The sequence below is a fragment of the Grampus griseus genome (assembly GCF_964374135.1).
Source record: "Grampus griseus genome assembly, chromosome: X".
Taxonomy (NCBI): domain Eukaryota; kingdom Metazoa; phylum Chordata; class Mammalia; order Artiodactyla; family Delphinidae; genus Grampus; species Grampus griseus.
Genome location: NC_138999.1, coordinates 1392491 through 1418416, shown reverse-complemented (window position 1 = coordinate 1418416; position 25926 = coordinate 1392491). Strand labels below are relative to the sequence as shown.

The 25926-nt window shown below is 48.8% G+C and overlaps 1 protein-coding gene across 1 annotated transcript in view; it reads left to right on the top strand.

Annotated features, from left to right (window-relative positions):
• The window catches only part of LOC309839703 (polyprenol dehydrogenase-like), a 192746-nt gene that overhangs the window by 139436 nt on the left and 27384 nt on the right, over positions 1 to 25926 (top strand). Inside the window, exons 4-5 of the mRNA XM_082681596.1 lie at positions 1866 to 1967; positions 18674 to 18881. Of these exons, the coding sequence (XP_082537722.1) occupies positions 1866 to 1967; positions 18674 to 18881 (310 nt within the window). The remainder of the gene's footprint in view (positions 1 to 1865; positions 1968 to 18673; positions 18882 to 25926) is intronic.

Genomic DNA, 25926 nt, shown 5'->3' with positions numbered 1-25926 from the left:
CCTCACAGTTTGCAACTTGTCTTGGGCGTTTCTTTTCTCAGGGATGGAGCGCTTAAAGCCTCCTGGTCTGCAGGGGACAGTCTGGTCCTCTCAGCGGTAGGGCTTGATTGGAGCGCTCATATTCCCTGTGCAGCGTCACCCCATCATCCTGCCAGTGATGCTGCTGGAGAGGTGAGGGGTGGGGGGCAGCTCCTCAAAGGATGTAGAAAGTGGGCGCTAATGACAAGAATGGGCAGAGAAGGAGCAAAACCCAGTAGCTCCTTCACAAAGCAGCGCTCTCAGCCTGGAACATCAGTCCTCATATTTCTGGTCATTTCTGACCCTTTTCCCCCAAGGAGCAGGGAAAATTCATCTTCTGACATTTCAAAGATCCAGTTACAGTGCTCTGTTTCCGGAAGCTGAGTGTGTGGGTCCACCCAGCCTTTTACCATGGGTTCGAGTACTAGCAGTAGTGGGAGTTTTCCTCTTTTTTTTTTTTCCACATTCCTGGGAGCGTTTCAGGTGAAAGTTAGAACAGTGGGTCAGGAATGCCTGTCCAGGTGGCACCGTGTTCTAGAGCAGAACTTTCACACGCCCTGTGGCAAAGCTCCCTTGTCCCCAGTCTGTCACAGCCTGATGCCATTGGAGACAGAATAGAAAGGAATTACGAGAAAAAATACATGTAAGAGACATGCAAAACGGTAGTGCCCAGTGTTGCTTTTTTTTTTTAATTACTGGATTCAGCAAACATAAAATGACTGTTGATTTTTTTTTTTAAATTTCTAAACGCATCCTCGATTTCTGAACGTGTCCTCTGGCAGCCTAGTAGCCAACAGATCACAGGATGGTGCCCGTCCGTAGGCCACGTTGAGTAACTCTGATCCAGGAGCACGCCCACCCCGACTCCCACTATAAATTTTTAGGGAAAATACTTTAATAAATATATACACTCGCTTGTCCTCAGTGGCTGTGTGACTTGGCCCACAGAGGTTCCATTCTCTGTGCTCAAGATTATCTTAAAATGTCTCTTCTGAGCGAACACTAACATGTGTTGCAAAATATGTACCTTCCCAAGCTAGTACTTTGGCTGGATCTCAGGTGTAATTATATTTAAAACTTCCTACAGAAACCACAAACCAGCAAAATCCTGCAGGCATGTCTCCCCCCTGAGATGTGTGGCACAGTAGGTGCTGGTCCTTAGGATATGGAAACCGTACTCCCCTCTGTTCCTGGGTCCTGGGACCACAGATATCCCTGTGAGCCTCTTACCAAGAGCTGGGCCTGGGGAGACCCAACGCGATCCTTCAGCAGAGCCAGCTGCGACAGTGCAAGGACAGCAGTGCTGCAGAATGACCCAGAAAACTGCCTTCCACTCAGAAGGGTTGTCTGGCCTAAGTTCCCCTCTGGACCGCAGGATCGTCTTCTGAGCTCACGTGGTTGTTGGATGAACTCAGTCCCTGAAGGTCTGAGGTTCTGACTGTCCTGCTGGCTCTTGAGTGGGAGCTGTTCTCAGCTCCCAGGAGCTGCCCTGAGGGTCTTGCCCCATGGCCCTCTCCCAACGAGGCAACTTATTTCTTGCAGAACAGCAAGGGAATCTCTCTTCCTCTAGTTTGCTTGCAAGAGGGAATATTATGTAATGAAATACAGTCATAGGGGTGACATCCCAGGATCTTTGCCGTATAAGAGGACACAGTCCCACCCACACTCAAAAAGAGGGCATCGTCAAGGACGTAACTCACAGAGGGTCTTCTTAGCGTATGTTGGACCTTCCTCTTTCCTCTAATCCGGTGTTACTTCCCAGGAGGGATAGAAGTTAACCTCTTTAGAAATCGTCTTAGCATCTGTGGTAAATTGGAGGGTGACCACGCGTTTTTGTCTTTCTCCAGTGGAATTTCTGTATTGTGACCTGGCGTCCATGAGGTCCATTCAGCAGTTCGTCCAGAGGTTCAAGATGAAGAAAATCCCACTGCATGTACTGGTCAATAACGGTGAGTTCTGGTGAAATCCAGAGGTTAATTCAGACACAGACACGCGCTCTAGCGGTCCCTTGGGAAAGCGGGATTCCCAAGGACATATATGTTGCAATTATTGCCCCTGTTTGGTTCCACTGATGCGTTTGGCTTTCGTCCTCAGAATAATCAATTTTAGGACGTTGCTTTGAAATGATGTAAAGTGGGACGATGTGTCCCGTGGATTTGATAACTTGGACAGGTCCACTTGGGCTAAGATGTATGAGGGACATGCAAAGGGCTGGATGTTGTCACAAGGGTTATGTTATTAAAGCCTCAGCGTGTTTCCATGACAATCATTATCTGGGCTCCAGACCGTCACGCCCAACTGTCTCTTGATGTCATCCGTACAGCCAGCACTCTTCAAACGTACATGTGGAGTCCACATCTCCCCTCCCCCTGCCTTCCACCCGCCCCCGGACCGCAGACCACCCAGAGCCCTGTTGTCAGCCGCGCTGAGCTCTTAGGAGCGTTGGAAACACGTCTGCTTTCTCACTTTCCTGCCCTTTTCCCCGCCTCTTTCTCTCTTCCGCTGCTGCAACTTGTTTCATAAAAGTTCGTCCAAACTCTCCACAGAGAAACACAGTGTTTAACATCTCCAAACAATAAATATAGAGAACGAAAACTATTGTAAGCCTCCTGGAAAACATTTTTGCTGGTAGAAGTTAACACACTGCTTTCAGACGTGGAGAATCCAGTATATAAAGGAGGTAAATAGTTAAATCGATACAGTAGAGACTCCCCTGGCGGTCCAGTGATGAACGCTCTGTGCTCCCAATGCAGGGGGCACGGGTTCAATCCACGGTTGGGGAACTAAGATCCCGCCTGCCACACAGCGTGGCCAAAAATAATTAAATTAATTAATTAATACAGTAAAAGGAATAGACGTAAACAGTGAGTTACAGCCACTATACTTTTTTCCCAGATAGATAGAACATTTGTCAAATTATTTGTATTTTGGGTTTTTTTAATGTCTTTTATTCTGTCTCTAAGATTTTCTCTTTTCCAGTGTTTTTAAGCAATGTTATGGATTCATTTATTTATTTTGGTCGCGCCCCGTGGCTTGTGGGATCTTAGCTCTCCAACCAGGGATTGAACCCAGGGCCACGGCAGTGAAGGCACTGAGTCCTAACCACTGGACGGCCAGGGAAGTCCCAAATTATTCGTATTTTGGATGGCAGAGAAAACTAGGACCCTTGTGGTTATACGGAGCCCCCCGTGGATAATCCAGGGTCATTTTCGCATCTAAACATCCCTAAGCTAATCCCTTCTCCGAACTCCCTTTTGCTGGTGCCCCTTTTTCTGAGGGACCCAACGCGTAATGCCGGGGATGTGTGGACACATCTCAAGGCGAGGGAGCGTTGTTCCTCCTCCTGAGGCTGTGACACTGTCCATCTGATTCTGGCTCCCGAGATCTGCTTGTTGTCATTTCCTCACCTTTCTCTTTGTCTTGCGTATTCTATCTTTCTCCCGTAATACTAATGGGGTTGGCGGTCAGGGTCAGATAGAGATACTGCTGTTCAATTCACTTGTTTAATTAGAAATTCCCACTTAAGGGAAATGCATGGGATATAAACTGTGTCTCCAAAGCTACACGTATGCATCTGTGGCTTTTTTTTTTTTACATCTTTATTGGAGTATAATTGCTTTACAATGGTGTGATAGTTTCTGCTTTACAACAAAGTGAATCAGTTATACATATACATATGTTCCCATATCTCTTCCCTCTTGCATCTCCCTCCCTCCCACCCTCCCTATCCCACCCCTCCAGGCGGTCACAAAGCACCGAGCTGATCTCCCTGTGCTGTGCGGCTGCTTCCCACTAGCTATCTACCTTACGTTTGGTAGTGTATATATGTCCATGCCACTCTCTCGCTTTGTCACAGCTCACCCCTCCCCCTCCCCGTATCCTCAAGTCCATTCTCTAGTAGGTCTGTGTCTTTATTCCTGATGTGTGGGTACCTATGAAACACCTACAACTAATACCATTTCCCTCTCCTTAGCCCGGGAAAGGACTCTGCGTGTCGTTAATGCTGGCAGTTCTTCTGGGAAGGTTCAGAATGAATTTAATGTACGCTTGGTTGATATCTTTCAAGTTCGCCAAAACGATTATGCCTTAGACCTCTTTGCAGAAATAAACGCTTTCCAAGGACATGGCCACCTGGGATCCTCAGCCCTGGGGTGGGGTTCCTTTCGTGGGCGTTTGTCTGTGTCGTCCTTGATTAGAAAGACAACATTATAGATTGCCACGTGTACAGGTGGGTTACACAGAGGGGCCGTGGAGACGTGTGGAGCCACACACCTTCTTTCCACATTACATTTAACACCCTCAGGAATCGGTAACGGCAGCGCGTGCCCCGTGTGCTGCCATCGTGCAGGATTCCTGAGGTTTTATAGACACAGGCACAACAGAACTGAATATCCACTGAGGGTCTTTTCTGCAGTTTCAGTACAGCCTTCCATCTGCCAGGAAGTAGGGAAAATGATGTATCCCAAATCTGATGCCTTTCTGCAACAGATCTCCGCTTTGGGTCAACAGAATTTTAGTGAGAAATATTTGCTGCAGTGGAGAGAGCTCTCTGGGGAGAATACCGTAGGCAAGACATCAATGTGTTCTCCATAATTCACCCTCACCCTTAAGTTGCTGGGGTTTTTTAAAAAATAAATTTATTCATTTTATTTTTGGCTGCGTCGGGTCTTCATTGTGGTGCACGGGCTTCTCATTGTGGCTTCTCTTGCTGCGGAGCACAGGCTCTAGGTGCGCAGGCTTCAGTAGTTGTGGTTCACGGGCTCTGGAGCACAGGCTCAGTAGTTGTGGTGCACGGGCTTAGTTGCTCCGCGACATGTGGGATCTTCCTGGACCAGGGCTCGAACCCGTGTCCCCTGCATTGGCAGGTGGACTCCCAACCACTGCGCCACCAGGGAAGCCCAATTTGTTGTTGTTTTTGTTGTTTTTTAAAGGGAAAGCACTTTAAGTAATTTTATTTAGTTTATATACAATGCTCTGTTGACTGTTTTGCTCTCTTTTTTTTACTTGAAGTGTAGTTAATTTACAATGTTGTGTTTCAGGTGTACAGCAAAGTGACTCAGTGATACACACACACACACACACACACATATATGTGCTATTTCAGATTCTTTTCCATTATAGGTTATTACAAGATGGTGAATATAGTTCCCTGTGCTCTACAGTAGGTCCTTGTTGTTTATTTATTTTATATATAGTAGTGTTTATCTGTTAATCCCAAACTCCTAATTTATCCCTCCCCCCGACCCTTTTTCCTTTGGTAGCCATAAGTTTGTTCTCTGTCTGCGAGTCTGTTTCTGTTTTATAAATAACTTCATTTGTATAATTTTTTAGATTCCACATATAAGCGCTGTCATATGATATTTGTCTTTCTCTGTCTGACTTAGTTCACTTAGTGTGATAATCTCCAGGTCTATCCATTGTTGCTGCAAATGGCATTATTTCATTCTTTTTTATGGCTGAGTAATATTCCATTATATATATATATATATATATATATATGTACCACATCTTCTTTATCCATTCATCTGTCCATGGACATTTAGGTTGCTTCCATGTCTTGGCTACTGTAAATAGTGCTGCTATGAACATTGGGGTGCATGGATATTTTCACATTATGGTTTTCTCTGGATACATGTCCAGGAGTGGGATTGTTGGATCATATGGTAGCTCAATTTTAATTTTTTAAGGACCCTCCATACTGTTCTCCATAGTGGCTGCACCAGCTTCCGTTCTCACCAACAGTGCAGGAGTGTTCCCTTCTCTCCACACCGTCTCCAGCATTTATCTGTAGTGCCCTTGAGTTTTGAGATGACTCCAGTCATCCTACGATGGTCCCGTGTTCCTTTTCTCTGCAGATTTTAAACCCCGCCTGCGTGGCTCTCAGGCAGATAACGTTCCTCTGGAAACCAGGACAGAGTTGCATTTGGACCTGGGAGGCTTGCCGCTGGACCCTCTTTTCACACCCTCTCTCTTCTTTCTGCAGAGAATCTGATCTGCACGTTGGCTGACCTTCAGCCCAGATTTAACTCCTTCATCCAGATCTTTCCTCTGAGCTCAGCACCTCTTGTTTTTGGTCAGTGCCCCAGAGGCACCTCAAGGCGACAGAACCGGTGTGGGATTCCTGAGCCCCTAAAGGACACTGGCTCTTGGGAAAATCCATTTCCTTACTGTTCCAGCTTTGTTGTCCAGATTCCTTAGCTCATGGCCCCTTCCTGCATCTTCGGAGCGAGCACCACAGCACCTTCACATAGCCCTCTCCCTCAAACCTCTGCTTCTGTCCTCACACCTCCTTCTCTGAGTCTGACCCCCTGCCTCCCTGCTGTAAAGGACTGTGAAATTACACTGGGCTCACCCAGGGTCAGCGCCCCAGGTCAAGGTCATTAATGTAATCATATCTGCAGACTCCCTTTTGCCAGGTCAGGTGGCATAGTCACAGGTTCCACAGATTAAAACAACATTTTGGGGAACATTGTTCTGCCCACCACACCCACCATCTCGGTGAATCATACGCAGGAACCATACGGTGATAAGAGCCCTTGACCTCATGCAAATCATTCTCTAGCCAAGGAGACAAACGTTAAACAAAGACTTATTCTGTGAAATGCCTGACCCTAGAAAATGCCTCTTACAGTGTGACACAGGGTCGTGTGAAGAGAAGACGGCATCATTAGGTGCGATTAAATTAAATGCCACGCGTGGAATTTCCCAGCCCGGACTCCTCCGAACGCCATTTCCCAGAGTCGGAGATGGGAGTCCAGTTCCTACAGGACGATTGGCCGAAATCACACGTGGTGTTTGCTCCTGTCGTGTGGTACCCTTTATCTTTCAAATTGTTGGCCGGGTTGGGCACATTCTTGCCTCTGGGGCGGTTTCTTCTGCAGACTTAGGACGGTGCTTCTCGGAACCCCGTCTGGGTCCCTGTAGGGAGGAGCCCGGTTCTTAGGACTTGGAAGTAACAGCCTCTGTGGGTTCAGACAGCAACTTTCAGGAACGATGTGCCCTGGGGCGGAGGTTATACTGGTGCCCATAATGGATGCCCAGTCCCCACGGTGCTGGGCAGGAAGGCTGTCGGGTCCCTCAAAAAGGGGATCCCTCCTTGGCAGAGCCTCTGTGTCTCTCAGAGATGCCACGGGACCACAGGAGTGTTGGCACCCCCTGGACTTAGGAAGGGGCATCCCCCTCTGGTACCCAGGATGGGTGGACGGCTCCAGGGATAAATGCCTCTCGGGCCAGGGGTTAGCCAGGAGGGTCCAGTCCAGACTGAGAATGGATTCATTACCAGCGCAGTGTGCCCGGGGCTCGGGGCAGACTTAGCTGATGTGGGGGAAGTGAAGGATTTTCTCATTCATCTCGTGGCTTGGTTTGTACACGAGGGTCTGTCTTTGCTGTGTTCAAACGACAGTTCTGAAGGGACCGATATTGGGGAGATTCTGAGTCAGCAGGTGCCAGTGGGCTTCCCAACTACAGGACTTCTCAGAGGGGAGCCCTGTCGATGGTACTGTTGGTGTCCAGGAGGGTCTGCAGAGTTTCTGAAAACCATATGCCTGGGACCCTCCTCTGGGATATTAACTACCGACCCCCCCCACCCCCCCGCCCCAAGGTGATGGGTTCAGAGGAGTTGGGTTAATAGGACAAACTCCTGTTCACCCATCAACTCTCATGGAAAACAGCCCCAGCTGTGTCCCACAGAGAAGACGTCCAAGGGCCACGTCTCGCTAGACTCCGTGCGTTGCATTTCTAAATTTTATTCCTGAAGAGAGCGATCAGGATTTTGCAAACGTTGGTGTTTCAGACGCGGAATATTTCTGCCCTCGCTAGCGTGACATAAATAGAACCAGACCGCCTCTCTCTGGCTGTGGGGAACTCAGGAGAGAAGCTGAGGATTTATCTAACCCAAGAATGATTGCGTCCTGCCAAGCTGGTCAGTATTTATCACTTGTTCACATCCATACGGATTTATCTCGTTTCCCATCCCTGTGCCAGAAGTCGGGTAGATTTGTCACCAGCCCTCAGGACTTCAGTTTTAGCCTTGGAGGAGTTGTCCCCATAACACACGTGGATATATTTCTCAAGATCAAGAATTACTAAAAATTATGTTTTTCCCTCCAAATCAATGTCCGTGGTAACCCTGAGAAATCACAAAGATGCTTGCCCGGCCAGGTACGTAGGAGCCCAGTTTTCGGTATAGTTCTTCATTCGTTCGTGAATTCGTATCCTAAGTCAGCATGGAGGACCAGGGACCAGGTACACTTAGAGCCAGTCTTCCCAGCAGTGGCCGCCATGGCCTTGGCACCGACAGGGGGGTCAAGAAAGCAGGGAGTCGGGGCCCAGTTCTCGGGGTAGGGGCGCAGATGCCCGAATCCTTTCCTTATTTATGTGCTCGGCGTTTCCTCCGAGAAAGAGGCAACGGATGTGTCTCTTGGGAGACTGGTGACGCACCGTGGGTGCCTTTATCCTTGGAGGGTTGGATGTGAATATGTGTGGACCACCGTCAGCGCCTTCTGTTTCTCTCCCGGGGTTTGTGTCTCCCTGAGGGAACCGTTTCCCGCTGTGTCGTGCTTTCCGGGGTGCTCCTCCTGCCTTTGGGAGCAGAAGACACTTGGACGCTCCTCTGCTGGTGGTGGAGCTCGCAGGGCTGTTGGGCGTGATTGACCCGGCTTCCGTAAGTGCCACAGGAGTACAGGAGGCTGCCCATCCCGTGTCCCTGTTCAAGGGCCTCCTTCTTCCAAAGCCCTTGCTGAGCATCCAGGAAGTGGGTCCAAAGATGCAGTGGTTTTCTAATTACCCAAATGCATCCAGCATTTAATTCAGGAGCTCTTTTTTTTAAAATTTTTATTGGAGTACAGTTGATTTACAATGTTGTGTTAGTTTCATGTGTACAGCAAAGGGCATCAGTGATACACGTACGCACCCTTTTTTAGATTCTTTTCCCGTATAGGCCATTATAGAGTATTAAGTAGAGTTCCCTGTGCTCTACAGTAGGTCCTCGTTGGTTATGCGTTTTAAATATAGCAGTGTGTACGTGTCGATCCCAATCTCTCAATGCATCCCCCGCCTTCCCCCCTTGGTAACTATAAGTTTCTTCTCTACATCTGTGTGCCTGTATCTGCTTTGCACATAAGTTCATCTCTACTGTTTTTCTAGATTCCACATAGACGTGATATCATATGATATTTGTCTTTCTCCGTCTGACTTACTTCACTCAGTATGATCATCTCTAGGTCCAGCCATCTTGCTGCAAATGGTGTTATGTCATTCTTTTTTTTTTTATGGCTCAGTAATATTCCATTGTATCTACGTACCACATCTTGTTTATCTGTTCCTCTCTTGAGGGACACTTAGGTGGCTTCCATGTCTTAGCTATTGTAAACAGCACTGCTGTGAACATTGGGGTGCGTGTGTCTTTTCGAACCAGAGTTTTGTCCAGATATATGCCCAGGAGTGTGATTGCTGGAGCTGGTAGCTCTGGTAGCTCTATTTTTAGTTTTCTGAGGAACCTCCATCCTGTTCTCCATAGGGGCTGCACCAACTGACATTCCCACCGACAGTGTAGGAGGCTCCCTTTTCTCCACGCCCTCTCCAGCGTCTATTATATATAGACTTTGTGATGATGGAGTAGTTTTATCCTCAGACTGTGAATGGGATGGGTTTTAGCCACTTTGCTGTATAAGAGGGTGACATGTCCTCTCGTCTTTGCAATTTCTTTGATTGTCCTCTGCTTTCACAGTGAGTCAATGATAAAATTGTCTCCTTTTCAGAAGGGTTTTCTGGGTGGGAGGGAGATTCTGTTTTTGATGCACCCTCCCCGAGAGGATGCACGCTCCTGCTGCCTTACTTGGATGTCTTTTTGGAAACAGTGCAACACAGGAGCTCTTAACAGAGCTGGGCGTTTCCGATCCCCTGGCCCCAGGTGTCCTGGCTGTGCTTATAGCGGGTCCCCAGGGGGTATTTCTAGTGCGAATAGTTGCTCGTTGGGGAAACATCCTCAGTAAGCGGTGGCATCTCTGCCGTGGCCATGGGGCATGGGGCGCTCTGTCCTCTGTGGTGACAGGGAGATGACAGTATTGGAAACACAGTACGAGGGTGACCTTTGGACCTGTCCACATGATGCTCTAGCCAGTGTTTTCTCCATTGACTTAAGGATGATTTGGGACACACTCATGTGCTCTTTGAAGCTCGACATTTTCACTGGCCCAGGATGTGACTGTGTTCAGTACCCCTAAGCACTCAGCCCCAGCACCCGGGTCCTGCTGGGCTGACAAACACCTGGGTTCATGGCCACCCCTGGTCCTGCCTCAGATCACAGGCTTCCCTCCATCTATAGATTTTCCCCGAGACACATGGACACCTCCTTTCCTGGTCGCGTTGTGTAGGTGGATTCAGAACCCTCATCCCTTTCCAGAATCTTCTATCCTTCTTTCCGAACATTTTTGCGTTCCTCTGTTGACTGCCTTGGTTGCCTGCTTCCAGACGTCTTTACTTTTGCGTTTTTAGTTCCACTGATGGTAAAGTCTCTGGATTCCAAAGTTGCGGCAGACCCCAGCTCTGGAGGCAGGTTTCGTGGTCAGCCCTGGACTGATGGTGGATTGTCTGCGAGAGTTTTCTAAGATGTTCCTCGTGTTCTGGACTTAAACCTTCATGTAGCCATTGGGCACCAGCTACAATATACCCTTCTCTCTCTCTCTCTGTTTCTCTCTCTGTCTCTCTGTCTCTCTGTCTCTCTCTCCCTCTCTCCCTCCTCTCTCCCTCTCTCCCTCTCTCCCTCTCTCCCTCTCTCCCTCTCTCTCTCTCTCCCTCTCTCTCTCTCTGTATCTTTATCTCTCTCTGTCTCTCTCTCTCTCTTTGTCTGTCTTTCTTTCTCTCTCTCTTTCTCTCTCTCATTCCCTGCCCCTCTCTTTTGCCCCGTAAGGCAAATAACTCTCTCTCATCCTCTCCTGTCTCCCTCTCTCCCTCTCCCCCTCCCTCTCCCCCCTCTCCCCCCTCCCCCTCCCTGTGTCTTTATCTCTCTCTGTCTCTCTCTCTCTGTCTGTCTTTCTCTCTCTCTCTCTTTCTCTCTCTCATTCCCTGCCCCTCTCTTTTCCCCCGTAAGGCAAATAACTCTCTCTCATCCTCTCCTGATTGGGACACATCTATTTTTTTCCCCTCTCTATAAGGAATAACGCATGGTTTATTTTTAAGTGAAAGACTTTATTTTGAATAATAATATACATATCATTCACGCCATTTACTTTTCACGGTGCGTCACTGTGTATGGAAGTAGACGGGGAAAAAAATAAACGTTAGAAATACCTAAGCATGGAAATATACAGGCAAAGAAGACATTTGATACATCTCCATGAACAAGCATCACAGGCCAGTATCCATTAGAAAAGCACGAAAACCGTGCAGAGAGTCTGCCCACATCCCAGCAGGCAAGTGCAAACAGTACACGTTATCGTTTCTTGGATACAAAACGTATACGTTTTCTTTGGATTGGAAACATCCTCCAGACGAGTGGCTTGGCTTTTCTATGCAAGGCAAAAATTATCTATAGAAGTAAAAACAGTGGGGGAATTTCCTGGCAGTGCACTGGTTAAAACTCTGTGCTTTCACTGCCAGGGTTCGGGTTCGATACCTGGTCGGGGAGCTAAGATCCCACAAGCTGTGTGGCACAGCCGAAAAATTTTTAAAAAACACAAGTACAAAGTGTAGAAGCCACCTGTGACGCTGAGATATTCCAGGCCACAGACGTGTGTCCACTCACCAGTCAAATCCATCCACCAACGAGCAGATGTTTTTGGGGGTGCACTGTGCAGCTTTGTGGGATTTTAGTGCCCAGACCAGGGATCGAACCCGTGCCCCCTGCAGTGGAAGCGTGGAGTCCCAACCACTGGACCTCCAGGGCAGTCCCTAGCAGATATTTTTTACGGCTTCTTTTCCTGTGTGTCAGTTCGCAGAGGCTGCGGTTTTCACGGAGGGTCACTAACGAGGATGACCATGTGAAGCCCTGACATGACATCGTCCCTTTATCCATTTAAAAAATACAAGTGCAGCGACGTGGGCGAACCTTTAAAATCTCTCCCTCAGCACCCGCCAGACGTTCAGTCAATATTGTTGCAGTTAGATCTGCTACCCAGGGAGCTGTCTAGGACATTTTGCTTAAAAAATGGAAACCAGGGACTTCCCAGGTGGTCCAGTGGTTAAGACTCCGCCTTCCAATCCAGGGGATGTGGGTTCCATCCCTGGTCAGGGAACTAAGATCCCACAGGCCTTGTGGCTAAAAAACCAAAACATAAAACAGGAGTCATATCGTTACAGATTCAATAAAAGACTTTTTAAGAAAATGGTCCACCTTGAAAAAAAAAAAAAAGAAACCGGCGTGATTATTCTCAGCATCTCATTTTATCGTGGGCTTAGTCGTGGGCAGGGACCCCGGGAGTTTTTTTTGGGTCCAGCCTCCGTGGGGCTGTAGCCCTCACACAGCTTCGATGAACCCTAGGATGGGCTAGATGCTTCTGGAACACGGTGGGTGGGCAGCTGTGTGCATGGCAGCGATGTCCTTGCTGTTGCTTTAAAAATATGTTTTCCCCAACGATGCTATTTCCGCCCAGACCTTGCTCAGATGACTGTGATGATTTCCCAGCTCACCTTGAACTCGTGCTGTGCCCGGAGCATCCTCACTGTTGCTCGGGGTCAGTGAGTTTCTGCTAGAATCTGTCAGCAGAGCTTGTATGCAATGACGATCCGTGTTGGCAGGTCCCCAGGGCTGCGTCATTGCTGCACATGTCCTGTCTTGTACATTCTCGTTAGGAAATACGTAACACGGAGTGGGGCGGATGGAATACATACAGCCTCAAGGAGATCGGGGAGGGGTTGCCCTTCAGCTCAGGTCACCACGAACCGGACCACGGGTGCCCCAGCGAACATGGACACGGATGAGTCCGGCTGTTCTGCCCCAGCGGGGTGACATCCAGAGTCGGTGCAGCTGTTCCAATGTCTGGCTGACCCGAGCCTCCTGGCTGTTTTCTCTGCTGTCAACGTCCAAGGAATCAAAGACCATCGTAAGGAAGTAACAACCACCACCAGCTTCCTTTTATTATATAATGTTACCCTCAACTCACCAGGTGGAAGCCGGGAAGTCGCCGCGGGTTAACACCCCCAGATTCAGGCCATAATTCCTGCTCACCCCATATCCCCTTCAAATGCCCCTGCTCCGTGATGTGGGGCATTTTCCAATGGATTTTGACCTTGGAAGGGCATGTCTAGTGGCTGCCCGTTTGTCCCAGGAGGTGGAGCTCTCTCGCCTGGACTTGACCGTTTCAGCGTGCACAGACCACCCCCCCATCCTAGTGGCTCCCCTTTTTTATTTTTTATTTATATTTATTGAAGTACAGTGGATGTGCAATATTATATAAGGTACAGGTATACAATATAGCGATTCACAACTTTTAAACGTTATGCTCCATTTGTAGGTATTATAAAATACTGGCTGTGTTCCCCGTGCTGTACATATGTCCTTCTAGCTTATTTATTTTATGCATAATAGCTTGTTCCTCTTTACTCCCCTTCCCCTATCCTGCCCCTCCCCCCTTTCCTCTCCTCGCTGGGAACCACGTGTTTGTTCTCTGTACCTGTGAGTCGGCTTCTTTTTTGTTATATTCACTAGTTGGTTGTATTTTTCAGATTCCACATATAAGTGATATCCTATAGTATTTGTCTGGCTTATTTCACGAAGTATAATGATCTCTAGGTCCATCCACGTTGCTGCAAACGGCATTATTTCATTCTTTTTCCTGGCTGAGTAATATTCCATGGTATACATGCACCACATCTTTATCCCTTCCTCTGTCTTTGGACACTTAGGTGGCTCCCGAGTCTTGGCTATCGTCAACAGTGCTGCTATCAAAATAACCATTGTGCTTGCATTTTGGGCAGTCATCACTCTGGTCCTCCCATGGGGTTGCACCTGGGTCACCGTTGTCTGACGGGTCAGCCAGGGCCAGACGTCCAGGGTGGCTTTCTCCTGTGGCGGGAAACTGGTCCTGCCCGTCGCCTGGCCTCAGCTGAGCTGGTCGACCAGATCCCCACGTGCGGTCTCCTCACCAAAATAGTGATCTCAGAACTGCCAGCCTTCTCTAGTGAAGCTGGCTGTGCCCAGAGAGACAGAGTTCTGAAAACCGGAAGCTCTGGGGTCTTTCTGAGCATATGCCCTTGGACGTTGTACGACATTGTCACTGCCACTGCGTTCGACTCATGACAGCAAAGTGCATGAGGCTGCCAGGATTTGAGGAATGCGACACAGACTCGTCTCCCGAGGAAACGGGTGTCAGACGCATGTGCAGGCTGGTTGTCCGGCTGCTTGGAGGCTGCTGTCCCTTTCAACCAGCCTCACATCGGCCAGGTGCCCTGGATGCACGGGTCTGTCCTGCGCTGAGGGCTGCCTGCGCTGCAGGCACTGACAGAGCTCACTGGTCTAGCTTCGTCCCACTAACTTGGGCGATCAAGGAAACACATCACCAGGGAAGTGCGTGCGTTTTCTCTAAATGCCAGACCTTATGTCCACGTGACAACCAAAAAGCCTGTGTTTCTTCTGGGTGACTTCTGAACGGCACCCTGGCATGCTCTTCAGAAACATTTTTCAAATTAAAAAAAATGTTTTCATTTATTTTGGCCGTGCCGCGTGGCACGTGGGATCTTAGTTGCCCAACCAGGGATCGAACCCACGTCCCCTGCGTCGGAAGGTGGATTCTTTTTTTTTTTTTTTTTTTTTTTTGCGGTACGTGGGCCTCTCACTGCTGTGGCCTCTCCCGTTGCAGAGTACAGGCTCTGGACGTGCAGGCTCAGCGGCCATGGCTCACGGGCACAGCCGCTCTGCGGCATGTGGGATCTTCCTGGACCGGGGCACGAACCCGTGTCCCTTGCATCGGCAGGCGGACTCTCTGTGCCACCAGGGAAGCCCGGAAGGTGGATTCTTTACTGCTGGACCTCCAGGGAAGTCCAGAAACATTTTTTTTTATACCTTACTTTTTATTGACTACAAGACAACATTTTAGAATATTTTTGAGCCTAATATCATGTAATCTCAACAAATTCATTTGACTGTGAAAATCGTAACAAAGTGTCTCATCTCAGAACGACACAAGTTTAGAGACCAGACATGCTGGAGCATGTAGGTCTGTAGCTGAGAAAACCTAGTTTTGGTTACATGATGGTCCCGGGGAAAAAGAGAATCGTAGGGTTTAGAGTTAAAATAATGGGTTTTAGTTCTGTAGTAACCTAAATGGGAAAAGAATTTGAAAAAGAATAGATACACATATATGTGTCACTGAATCACTTTGCTCTACACCTGAAACCAACACAACATTGTTAATCAACTGTACCCCAATACAAAAGTTAAAAATAAAATCATCCTTTGACCTAATTCTATAGTTTCCTGGCTGTGTGAACTTTGCCAAGCCACTTCTTCTTTATGTTGTTTTAATGGAAAGGCATTTTATTTTAAATGTAGCTGTGTGAACCTGTCAGTCCCAAACTCCCAATCTGTTTTGTTCATCGAATTTTAGTGGCTGTAGGTATATTTGAACACACACTCCGCTGAGTGCCTAAGACACGTATAGCTCGTTTTTCTCGTGTCTGTGGCCTCCGTCCATGCTGTGCCACAGTCATGATGTTTGAAAGTCATCAGCGCAGGGGATAAACTTTCCGCAGTCCGGAGGTTTCTGGGGAGAGCTGGGTGTGGAGGGAAGAGGCAGGTGTGGCCAGGATGCGTGTGAGGTGAGACACCACACACCTGAACTCCCCGTCTTCTCGTGTCTGCGTCTGGAGCCCCATCTTCCGTCACGGTTCCTCTTCCATCCTTGTCTGTGGAAGCTGCCGTCAGCCCGCAGCCTCCCTACAGCTCTGTTTTTTTAATATTACCACCTTGCAACACCGAGAGCACTTGGCTGGCTCTGTGAAAGCCAGAGCCTGAATCAGATGTTTTCTTGCCTCAGGAACCTCAGAACCTGCAGTGGGGATGTACGGGGTCGTGAAACCTACCCGGGACCTGAGTGTGGAGGGACGTGCAGTGTGGCCTGTGTGGCCCGGGAGGGGCCTTGCAGTGCAGCTGGGAAAACTGTCCACACATACAGTTATTCAGACATGAATGCGTATTTGGAGAATGACATGTAGAAATGCATACACAGGCACATACAAATATATATATACACACACATATACAAATACAGAAATATACATATAGAAATCCACATCCATATAAAATACACATCAACATACACATATACAAATGCATACATGGAGAATTACATGTAGAAATGCATACACAAGCACATACAAATATATATGTATACATATACGAATACATCCATATAAAATACACACACATCGGGCTTCCCTGGTGGCACAGTGGTTGAGAGTCCACCTGCCGATGCAGGGGACGCGGGTTCGTGCCCCGGTCCGGGAAGATCCCGCGTGCTGCGGAGCGGCTGGGCCCGTGAGCCATGGCCGCTGAGCCTGCGCGCCCGGAGCCTGTGCTCCGCAACGGGAGGGGCTGCAATAGTGGGAGGCCCACGTACCGCAAAAAAAAACCCCAAAAACAAAAAAAAAATCCCACACATCAACAAACACATATACAAATGCATATACAGAGAATTACATATAGAAATGTATATACAGCCACATACAAATGTACATATACATATACAAATATATGTGTATACATCCATGTAAACAAACATATCAACACAAACATATACACATATGTAAATGCATATACCCAGAGAAGTGTATACACATGCAAGCACAAACACATGTATACACACATGCAAAAATATATATGCGTATGTGTATAAAATTATGCATATATGCAAAACAACTTGAAAATGCAAATATATGTAAATACAAAAGCCTATGTGGACGAATATGCAACTGGAATGCACGTGTGCATGCGTCACACATGTGCAAATGCATAGTTGACTGAACACTTACACATAGGCAAATAACTGCTCATATACTTACAAATATGTGCACATATGTACATGCATATGCATGTTACGCAGATGCAGGCACTCGTGCAAGTACATATACATGCATCTGCAATGCAAATTCATAGGCATGCATACAACATATGCAAAAGAAAACGCATGCATATGTTGATAGGCATTTATAAACACATGTGCATGCAAACACACAAACGCATAAACATGGATGTGTATAAATGTGTGCATGTGCATGTGTGTGCAAATACATATGAACATATACGCGATACACATGTATACATGGACATATACAAATGCATCTAGAATAAGCATACGAATACATGCAGAATTACATGCACAAATAAAATGCACACACACAGGCAGGCAGCACGCACACACATCTAGACACACACATAGACAAACACACATGCAAGCCTGCTGGCCGTTCTAGGAGATGGAACCATATGGGCCGGGCATGTGTTCTGCCCATCACCCGTGTCCTGGCCTCTGTAGGAGGGACTTAGGGACAGGGATTTAGGTGACCTTTGCCCCCCACCGGAGGGCAGGCTTGGGTGTCCCAAACTGATGGGTAGAACGAACGGAGCCCCAGGATATGCTTCACAAATGTGTTTATGGACCAATGGCCGAGGGGCTGGCTGCTGGGGCCTGCAGTTCCCCAAAGGGCGCCTGAGGGATGAATTCACTCGTGGGGTTCACCTGAGTGAGGGGCTGCTGTGGCAACGTGAGTTTGGGGATCAGTGCTCTGTCCACCTGCCTGTGGACCATAGGATAGCGTCACCCCCTGGTGTCCCAGCCGTGCTGCCCCCGCCTCAGACCAGGCCCCTGGCATCTGCGGATGGCTGTTCCCATCCAGAACAGTGATCTGCCCGGGGGACACTGTTGGGTGACTCAGGACTGTCTCACTTTCTGGGGGGTCCTGCTGTTTTTTCATCATTTACAAGCTCGGGCCGTTGAAGGGCAGAGTTTGAGAGCAGGAAGGGGTCTTGTTGGTCTTTTGGCATCTTCCCCACCGTGTACAGAGCAGGAAACTGAGGCAGGAAGGTGGGGCAGCAGCCAGGACCAGAGCCACCCTACTGGCGCTGGGCAGGTGCCCCATCCACCTGGGGGGCAGCGCCACCATCCTGTCCTACCTCTTCCCATCCCACCCCATCCTCGTCCCACCTCATCCCACCCCATCCCATCCAGCCTCATCTCATCTCCTTCCATCTTCATCCCATCTCACCTCATCCCACCTCATCTCCTCCCATCCCATCCCATCCCCGTCCCACCTCATCCCACCCCATCCCATCCAGCCTCATCTCATCTCCTTCCATCCTCATCCCATCTCACCTCATCCCACCTCATCTCCTCCCATCCCATCTCATCTCCTCCCATCCCATCTCATCCCATGTTATCCAAACCATCTCATCTCCCATCCCACCTCATTCCATCCCATCTCATCCCATGTTATCCAAACCATGTCATCTCCCATCCCACCTCATTCCATCCCATCTCATCCCATCCTACTTCATCTCATCCCACTTCGTCCTATCCCATCTCTTTCCATCCCACCTTATCCCATCCCATCTCTTCCCATCCCACCTCCCCCCACCTCATCCCATCCCGCCTCCTCCCATCTCCTGCCATCCTCATCCCATTTCCTCCCATCTCACTGTCCGTGAACCCTCCTGTGTCCGCAGCTGGTGTAATGATGGTGCCGCAGGGGACCACCGAGGACGGCTTTGAGGAGCACTTTGGTGTGAACTACCTGGGGCACTTCCTGCTGACCAACCTCCTCCTGGACACCCTGCGGGAGTCGGGTGCCCCCGGCTGCAGCGCGAGGGTGGTGACCGTGTCCTCAGCCACACACTACGTCGGGGAACTGAACTTGGACGACCTTCAGAGCAGGTGGGTGCCAGTCGCCAGGGGTCTCGAGTGCTGCCAGGACGGTCAGGGTGACCCGTCACCACGACGCACTGGGCAGGGTGCTCGTCCCAGGTGATGGCGGTTCACAGCCCCAAACGTTTGTGAATCAACGTGTCTCGAGGTGAAAGCTGTGTTGACTAACACAGGCAGACCTGGGAGATGCTGCGGGTTCGCTTCCAGACCACAGCAGTGGAGCAAATGTTGCAGTAAAGCGAGTCACACGAATATTTTGCTCCGAGTTCATCTGAAAGTGATGCTTACGCTACACTGTAGTCTAGTAAGTGTGCAATAGCATCATGGCTATAGAAACAGTGTACACACCTTCATTAAAAAATACCTCATTGCTAAAAAAGGCTAACCATCCTCTGAGCCTACAGGTAGTCATAATCTTTTTGCAGTAGTAACATCCAAGATCCCTGATCAGAGATCACTGTAACAAATAGAATAATAATGGAAAAGTTTAAAATACTGCGAGAATGACCAAAATGTGACACAGAGACACAGAGCGAGCAAATGATGTTGGAAAAACGGCGTCAGGAGACTTACTCAACGCGGGGCAGCCCCAGACCTTCAGTGTGTAAAAAAAATGCAGTATCGGTGAAGCGCAGTAAAGTGAGGTCTGCCCGTATTAATAATTGTTTGCTAACTGGCACTCACACATCCATATCAGTCTATTTATATTTATGCTTTGAGGTAAATCCTATTATTATCGTCATTTTACACTTGAGGAAACTGAGAAGCATATATTTAAAAAAATTTATTTAATTGAAGTATAGTTGACTCACAATGTTGTGTTCATTTCTGGTGTACAGCAGAGTGATTCCGTTATACACATATATACGTTTTTTTCCGCATTCTCTTCCATGATGGTTTATCCCAGGATGTTGAGTAGAGTTCCCTGCGCTCTACAGTAGGACCTTGTTGTTTATCCATCCTAAATGTAACAGTTTGCACCTGCTAATCCCAGAGTCTCAGTCCATCCCTCCCCCTCCCCTCCTCTCCCCTCCCCTCCCCTCCCCCTCCCCTCCCCCTCCCCTCCCCCTCCCCTCCCCTCCCCTCCCCTCCCCTCCCCTCCCTCCCCTCCCCTCCCCTCCCCTCCCCTCCCCTCCCCTCCCCTCCCCTCCCCTCCCCTCCCCCTCCCCTCCCCTCCCCCTCCCCTCCCCTCCCCTCCCCTCCCCCTCCCCTCCTCTCCCCTCCCCCTCCCCTCCTCTCCCCTCCCCCTCCCCTCCCCTCCCCTCCCCCCCCCCGCCTCCCCATTGGCGACCACAGGTCTGTTCTCTGTGTCTGTGAGTCTGTTTCTGTTTGGTAGATAAGTGCCTGTGTGTCATATTTTAGATTCCACATATAAGTGCTGTCCTGTGCTATTTGTCTCAGACGCCTGGTCTCCAGGACTGGGGGAGGATGAAGTCCTGTGGCTTTCAGCCCCCAGTTTGTGGGTCACCTGTGCTGGGGCTGAAGGAGACCTTCAGGGTGTGTGGGTCTCGTGGAGGACCAGCCCCGTGGCCTCTGAGCCGGGCCAGGATGGGTGTCATGGGCGCTCTGGGGTCCTGATGGAGTTAACGGGCTGACTTCGTTCGCTGCCGTTTCTGAGTTGTCCCCGTTTATTTCTCAGCACGTAGGCGTGCGTAGCCCTTGAGCCAACCCGGTGCTTTCCGCACAGGGCGTGCATAGCAAGGAAGAAAACGAAAAGGCCCCTGAGCCTCTAGAGAGTCTAATGTCGCCTCAAGCACTCACACAGCAATGCGGCTGCTTCTCCCCCTGGACTCAACACCCTGTGTTTTAACTCCTGGGGTCCAGTCGTCCCTCAAAGGGGCGTCTTTGGACAGAGTGGTTCTCTCATCCGCATGGGTCCAGGCTCAGGGTCTGCAGAGGGTATAGGATCGCCAAGTGTTTCCTGCATCTGATGGGGGCATGATGCTGGCTCGTGAAAAACAGCATCGTGGGCTTCCCTGGTGGCGCAGTGGTTGAGAGTCCGCCTGCCGATGCAAGGGACGCGGGTTCGTGCCCCGGTCCGGGAAGATCCCACATGCCGCGGAGCGGCTGGGCCCGTGAGCCATGGCCGCTGAGCCTGCGCATCCGGAGCCTGTGCTCCGCAACGGGAGAGGCCACAACAGTGAGAGGCCCGTGTACTGCGCAAAAAAAACAAACAAACCCAGCATCGTGACAAGGGGACCCGTGTATGGGGTGGGGCGCTTCTTTCACGAATATTCTTGTCGTTTTCTCCTTTGAATACGGGTGTAGAAATATGCAAGAGAGAACGCAGATGTGTGCACCGTAGCTTCCTTTTTCTAAAATGAAGCTTTTTATGGCATCGCACAAAACTCTGACATTTGCAGAGAAGTAATCTCATGGCCCGCAGGAGTGAGTGTGTCAGGAAGCGGTGATAACTGCCCTCCTGTATTTGTTTACATTTCCTATGTCGAATCACATCAAAGGCATCTCGTTGTTATCGTTTTTTCCCCTAAATGGTTATCCAAAGGGGATGAGACCGTTTAGGACCGTGGTTTTCAAGGTGGGGTCCCCAGAGCAACAGCATCTGTATCACCTGAGAAGTGATGGATGATACAGGTAGATGCTCAGACCACACAGCCACCACTTGTGAAATCAAAACTCTGAGGGTGGGAAAACAATCTGACAAAATATATGTACGTATACACACACACATGTATACACATATATATAACTGAATCACTTTGTAGTACACCTGAAACTACCACAATACTGTAAATCTTACTATGTATAAAATAGATAACTAAGGAGAACCTGCCGTATAGCACAGGGAACTCTCCTCACTGCTCTGAGGTGACCTGAATGGGAAGGACATCCAAAAAAGAGGGGACATAGGTATACGTACAGCTGATTCACTTTGCTGTACAGCAGAAACTAACACAACATTGTAAAGCAACTCTACTGCCATCAAAATTGTTTAAAAAGACAATAAAAGGGTATTTCCTAGCAACCTGCCCCCTCCAGGTAAATCTTATATATACCTTATAGTGTATATTTCACTTGAGACCACGCCACATACAGCCTTTTCATTCTATAATAAACATACAGAAAATTACCTTTAAAAAAACCAAAAGAGCCTAACTCACGCTTGTTCTATTTTAAAGGCTTGACAATAGACTGTTAAAACGTTAAAACCGTGTTCAAAACAAAACAAGCCAAACTCAGGGTGTGCGGCCAGGCATTGGGAAGTTTAACACGCCCTCTGAGGGGCTCTTAATGCATGCTGACATTTGAGAACCACTTGGGTTAAAAACATGCTGCCTTTCCGGGTAAAAAAAAAAAAAAGAGTGAATTCTTGGCTCGCACCTGATGTAGACACCGCTGGTGATGACGGTTAATTGCCAAGATTGATTTGCTGGCTTGGGTAAGGAGCGTTCTTGTCAAGCATAAATCACTTGTAAAAGCATGAAGTGTTCCAAACCCAGGTGGGTTGTTCCACACGAGAGGGCTTGTCACCTCTGCCCGGCTGCACTCAGTCCCTCCTCCTACAGAAGAAATTCCAGTGGAAGAGGTGGGCGGAATCTTGGGAAAATTGTAGTCAGTGAACAAGACTTGTGATGTAGTGGACAGCTTGGTTAAAAAAGAAAAAAAAAAAAGTTATATTTAGTGGGAAGAGGGTGAAAAAGCTATATACTATTTAAGTAAAAAAATTATATTGAATTTATTTAATACTTGTATATCTATAATAGTTAATTATATATAATATGTAAATGATATAAAATATATCTGCAATATTTATGTAATTATGCAATTATAATTATATGTATAGTTATAATTTACGTATATGTGAGAGGGAGAGACTGACTTTTCTTTAAAGGTATCAACTGCACAAAGCTCTGTTGCATCTTTTTTTAAAAATTGCCACAGATATTATATAATTTATATAAGTTGCAGGTGTACAACAGAGTGAGTCACAATTTAAGGTTCTATTCCATTTACAGTTATTGTAAAATATTGGCTATATTCTCTGTGCTGTACAGTATATCCTTGTAGCTTATTTTTTTATTTTTTAAATTCTTTTTTTTGGGCTGCACCGTGTGGCTTGTGGGATCCTGCTTCTCTGACCAGGAATTGAACCCACACCCCCTGCAGCTGAAGCACAGAGTCTTAACCACTGGACTGCCAGGGAAGTCCCCTTGGAGCTTATTTTATACATAATAGTTTATATCTCTTACTTCCCTCCCCCTATATTGCCCCTCCCCCTTCCCGCTCCCCACTAGAGTTGGACTTGTTTTCAGAAACTACCTCCCATGCTTGGAGGAGCTGACAAGGTTGACCAGCAGGCCAGAGATTCAGGGAAGCGGTGACGTTTGTAGTCTTGAACCTAAAGACTAGGTGACTTAGGTCGTAGTCTTGAACCTAAAGGCTAGGTGACTTAGGTAGCATTTCTATGCTGCGGTGTTTGAGGCCAAATCCCTTCTTCTTTTGGGGGAACCTCATTCTTTTCCCCGGAATGCTTTCACCTGATAGGACGAGGCCCACCCACATGGCCGAGGTTCACCTGCTTTACACGCAGGCTACTGGTTTCATGGTTCATCTCCTCTGAAAAATAACTTCCTGGCACCATCTAGACTGGCACTGGACCAAACACTTGAGCGTGGACACGTGAAATGAACCGTCAGGGGCACAGATGTGGGCAAGGCATTCTGTAGGTGATGTGCCGTGGTGTCGGTCGTCTACCCACCCTGCACCCTGACTTGTCTCCGTGCTCAGCCTCCTGCACCCATGGGCACCTCGGGACCCAAGGGACCCTCTGCGGGGGTCGCATCAGAGGTGCCCCAGCTGTGTGCCAGCCCTGAGGGTGGCCGCACGGGAAGACCCCTCTGCACCTCTCCCGGGGACAGCTCGTCCTGCTTGTCCTTGGACCCTCCCCTCTTAATGCAGGCAGCTGTTTCCTGGGCTGCCCTCGGCTAGGAAAATGGTACCCTGCTACCTCCTCTCCTTGGACCCAAACCAAAGCGAGTCCCCCATCTTGACTCTTGACCTCGGAAGAGATCAAGAGATTAAGATTTGCTCTTAGTGGCAAAGTTAACAGAACCCTCGGGATGCAGGATTAGGCTACGTGCTGTGTCACCAGCCAAGGTGCTTCTTTGGGTTCAAGTGTTGCATGTCCCTGGGTCTTGTGGCTCTGTCCACAGAGGTGCAGCTACAGACCAGAGCTCAGAGGGGACTTTCATAGGGTTCCTCACAAGCACACTCTTCTCATGGCTTCCTCTCCCCACAAGAAACTCACATCTTACGGGCTTACTTCCTCTGAACGTAGAAAAGTCTCCTTATTTTTCTCGGCTTTCTCTCTTCTCTGTTCTTCAGTGGAGTAAATCAGTGAAGTCCACATTGTTATGGTTTGTACCAAGTAACTTCTTCTTTTTTCTTTCTTGGCCACGCCGTGTGGCTTGTGGGATCTTAGCTCCCTGACCAGGGATCATACTCAGACCACGCAGTGAAAGTGCGAAGTGCTAACCACTGGACCGCCAGTTCCCAAGTAACTTTTGCTTTTGTAAAACAGTGGTTACTGTATGAGTTTCCTGGGGCGGCCATGACAAAGGACCAGAAATTTGGGTTCCTTAGAACAACGGAAAGTTACTGTCTCACAGTCCTGGAGACTGGAAGTCCACGATCGAGGTTGGCTGGCTAGGCAGGGTGGGTCCCTCGTGGAGGCCCTGGGAGGAACCCGCCCAGGCTCCGTCTCTTCCAGGCTTCTCTCCAGCTTCTGGAGTTTGCTTTATGGCACGAGTCATACTGGATTGCAGCCCACCCAGACAACCTCATTTTGACTTGATCACCTCTGTAAAGACCCTATTTCCAAGGAAGGTTGTATCCTGAGGTTCTGGGGGTTAGGACTCCACAGCATAACCTCTTCTGTTATGGGAAGAGGGGGAAAACAATTCAGCCCACAGCACACACCATTTGTCCCTCTCCAATGGATAGATCCTTAACCTTTTTTTTTTTTTTTTTTTTTTTTGCGGTACGCGATCCTCTCACTGCTGTGGCCTCTCCCATTGCGGAGCACAGGCTCCAGACGTGCAGGCTCAGCGGCCATGGCTCATGGGCCCAGCCGCTCCGCGGCATGTGGGATCCTCCCGGACCGGGGCATGAACCCACATCCCCTGCATCGGCAGGCGGACTCCCAACCACTGCGCCACCAGGGAGGCCCCATCCTTAACCTTTTAAGGCTCACGTTATTTCAGCCTGACCTTGCTTTGGAGACACAGTAATCATTGACACGTTATGGGCACGGCCCTGTCTTGTGAACATAGCTGTCTTGGTTTGAGTTTCCCAAACTTAACTTTGGGGCAGTTTTTCACTCTTTTATTCATAAGTGTGTCTTCACATCCTCGTATATCGTTGGTTGTGGCACGTCTGTGGTGAGATGTCATGTTATAAATATGCTGTCCTGCATTGATGTGGTTTTCACTAAACATTTAGCATGTTCAGTGTGTGTCCTGGGACCCCTTACAGGCAGCCGGCACCCTTGCCGTGCTTCTGTGACCAACTGTAGCAGGTGTTTGGATGAGGCTGGAATTCACAGGCGGCCCTGCCGCATCCCGGGCTGTCTCTGCTGACTTCCCTTCGTGGAAGGACAGACTCCTCTTAGCTGACGATACTTTCAGAGGTCCTGGTGGGTGGTCTCTCTTTCCATCTTCCTCCGTCGTGTTAAACCTAGGACACCAAGGCAGAATGCAAGGCAGTTGTTCGTCTTGTCAAGGGAGAACTTCCGTTTGGAGCTGAGGGATTATTGACTTGCCGACGTGCTGGCTACGGGTCCTGCTTGCAGACTGATCGTTACCAGGCTCGGCCAGCATCCAAAACGCGCCAACTGGAAACTAGGTTATGGGTAGTACGTGGAGTTTCCATAATCGTGTTTGCCATGTGCTCATGGGTTACTGTCTCAGAATTGAACTTTCAAGGGAAGCAAATGGGACTTACTCATATGAAGTGAGCATCACACAGTCAGTTGTCTTACTGGAGTGGGACTGAGCCATCACACACACACACACACACGCACACACACATATGG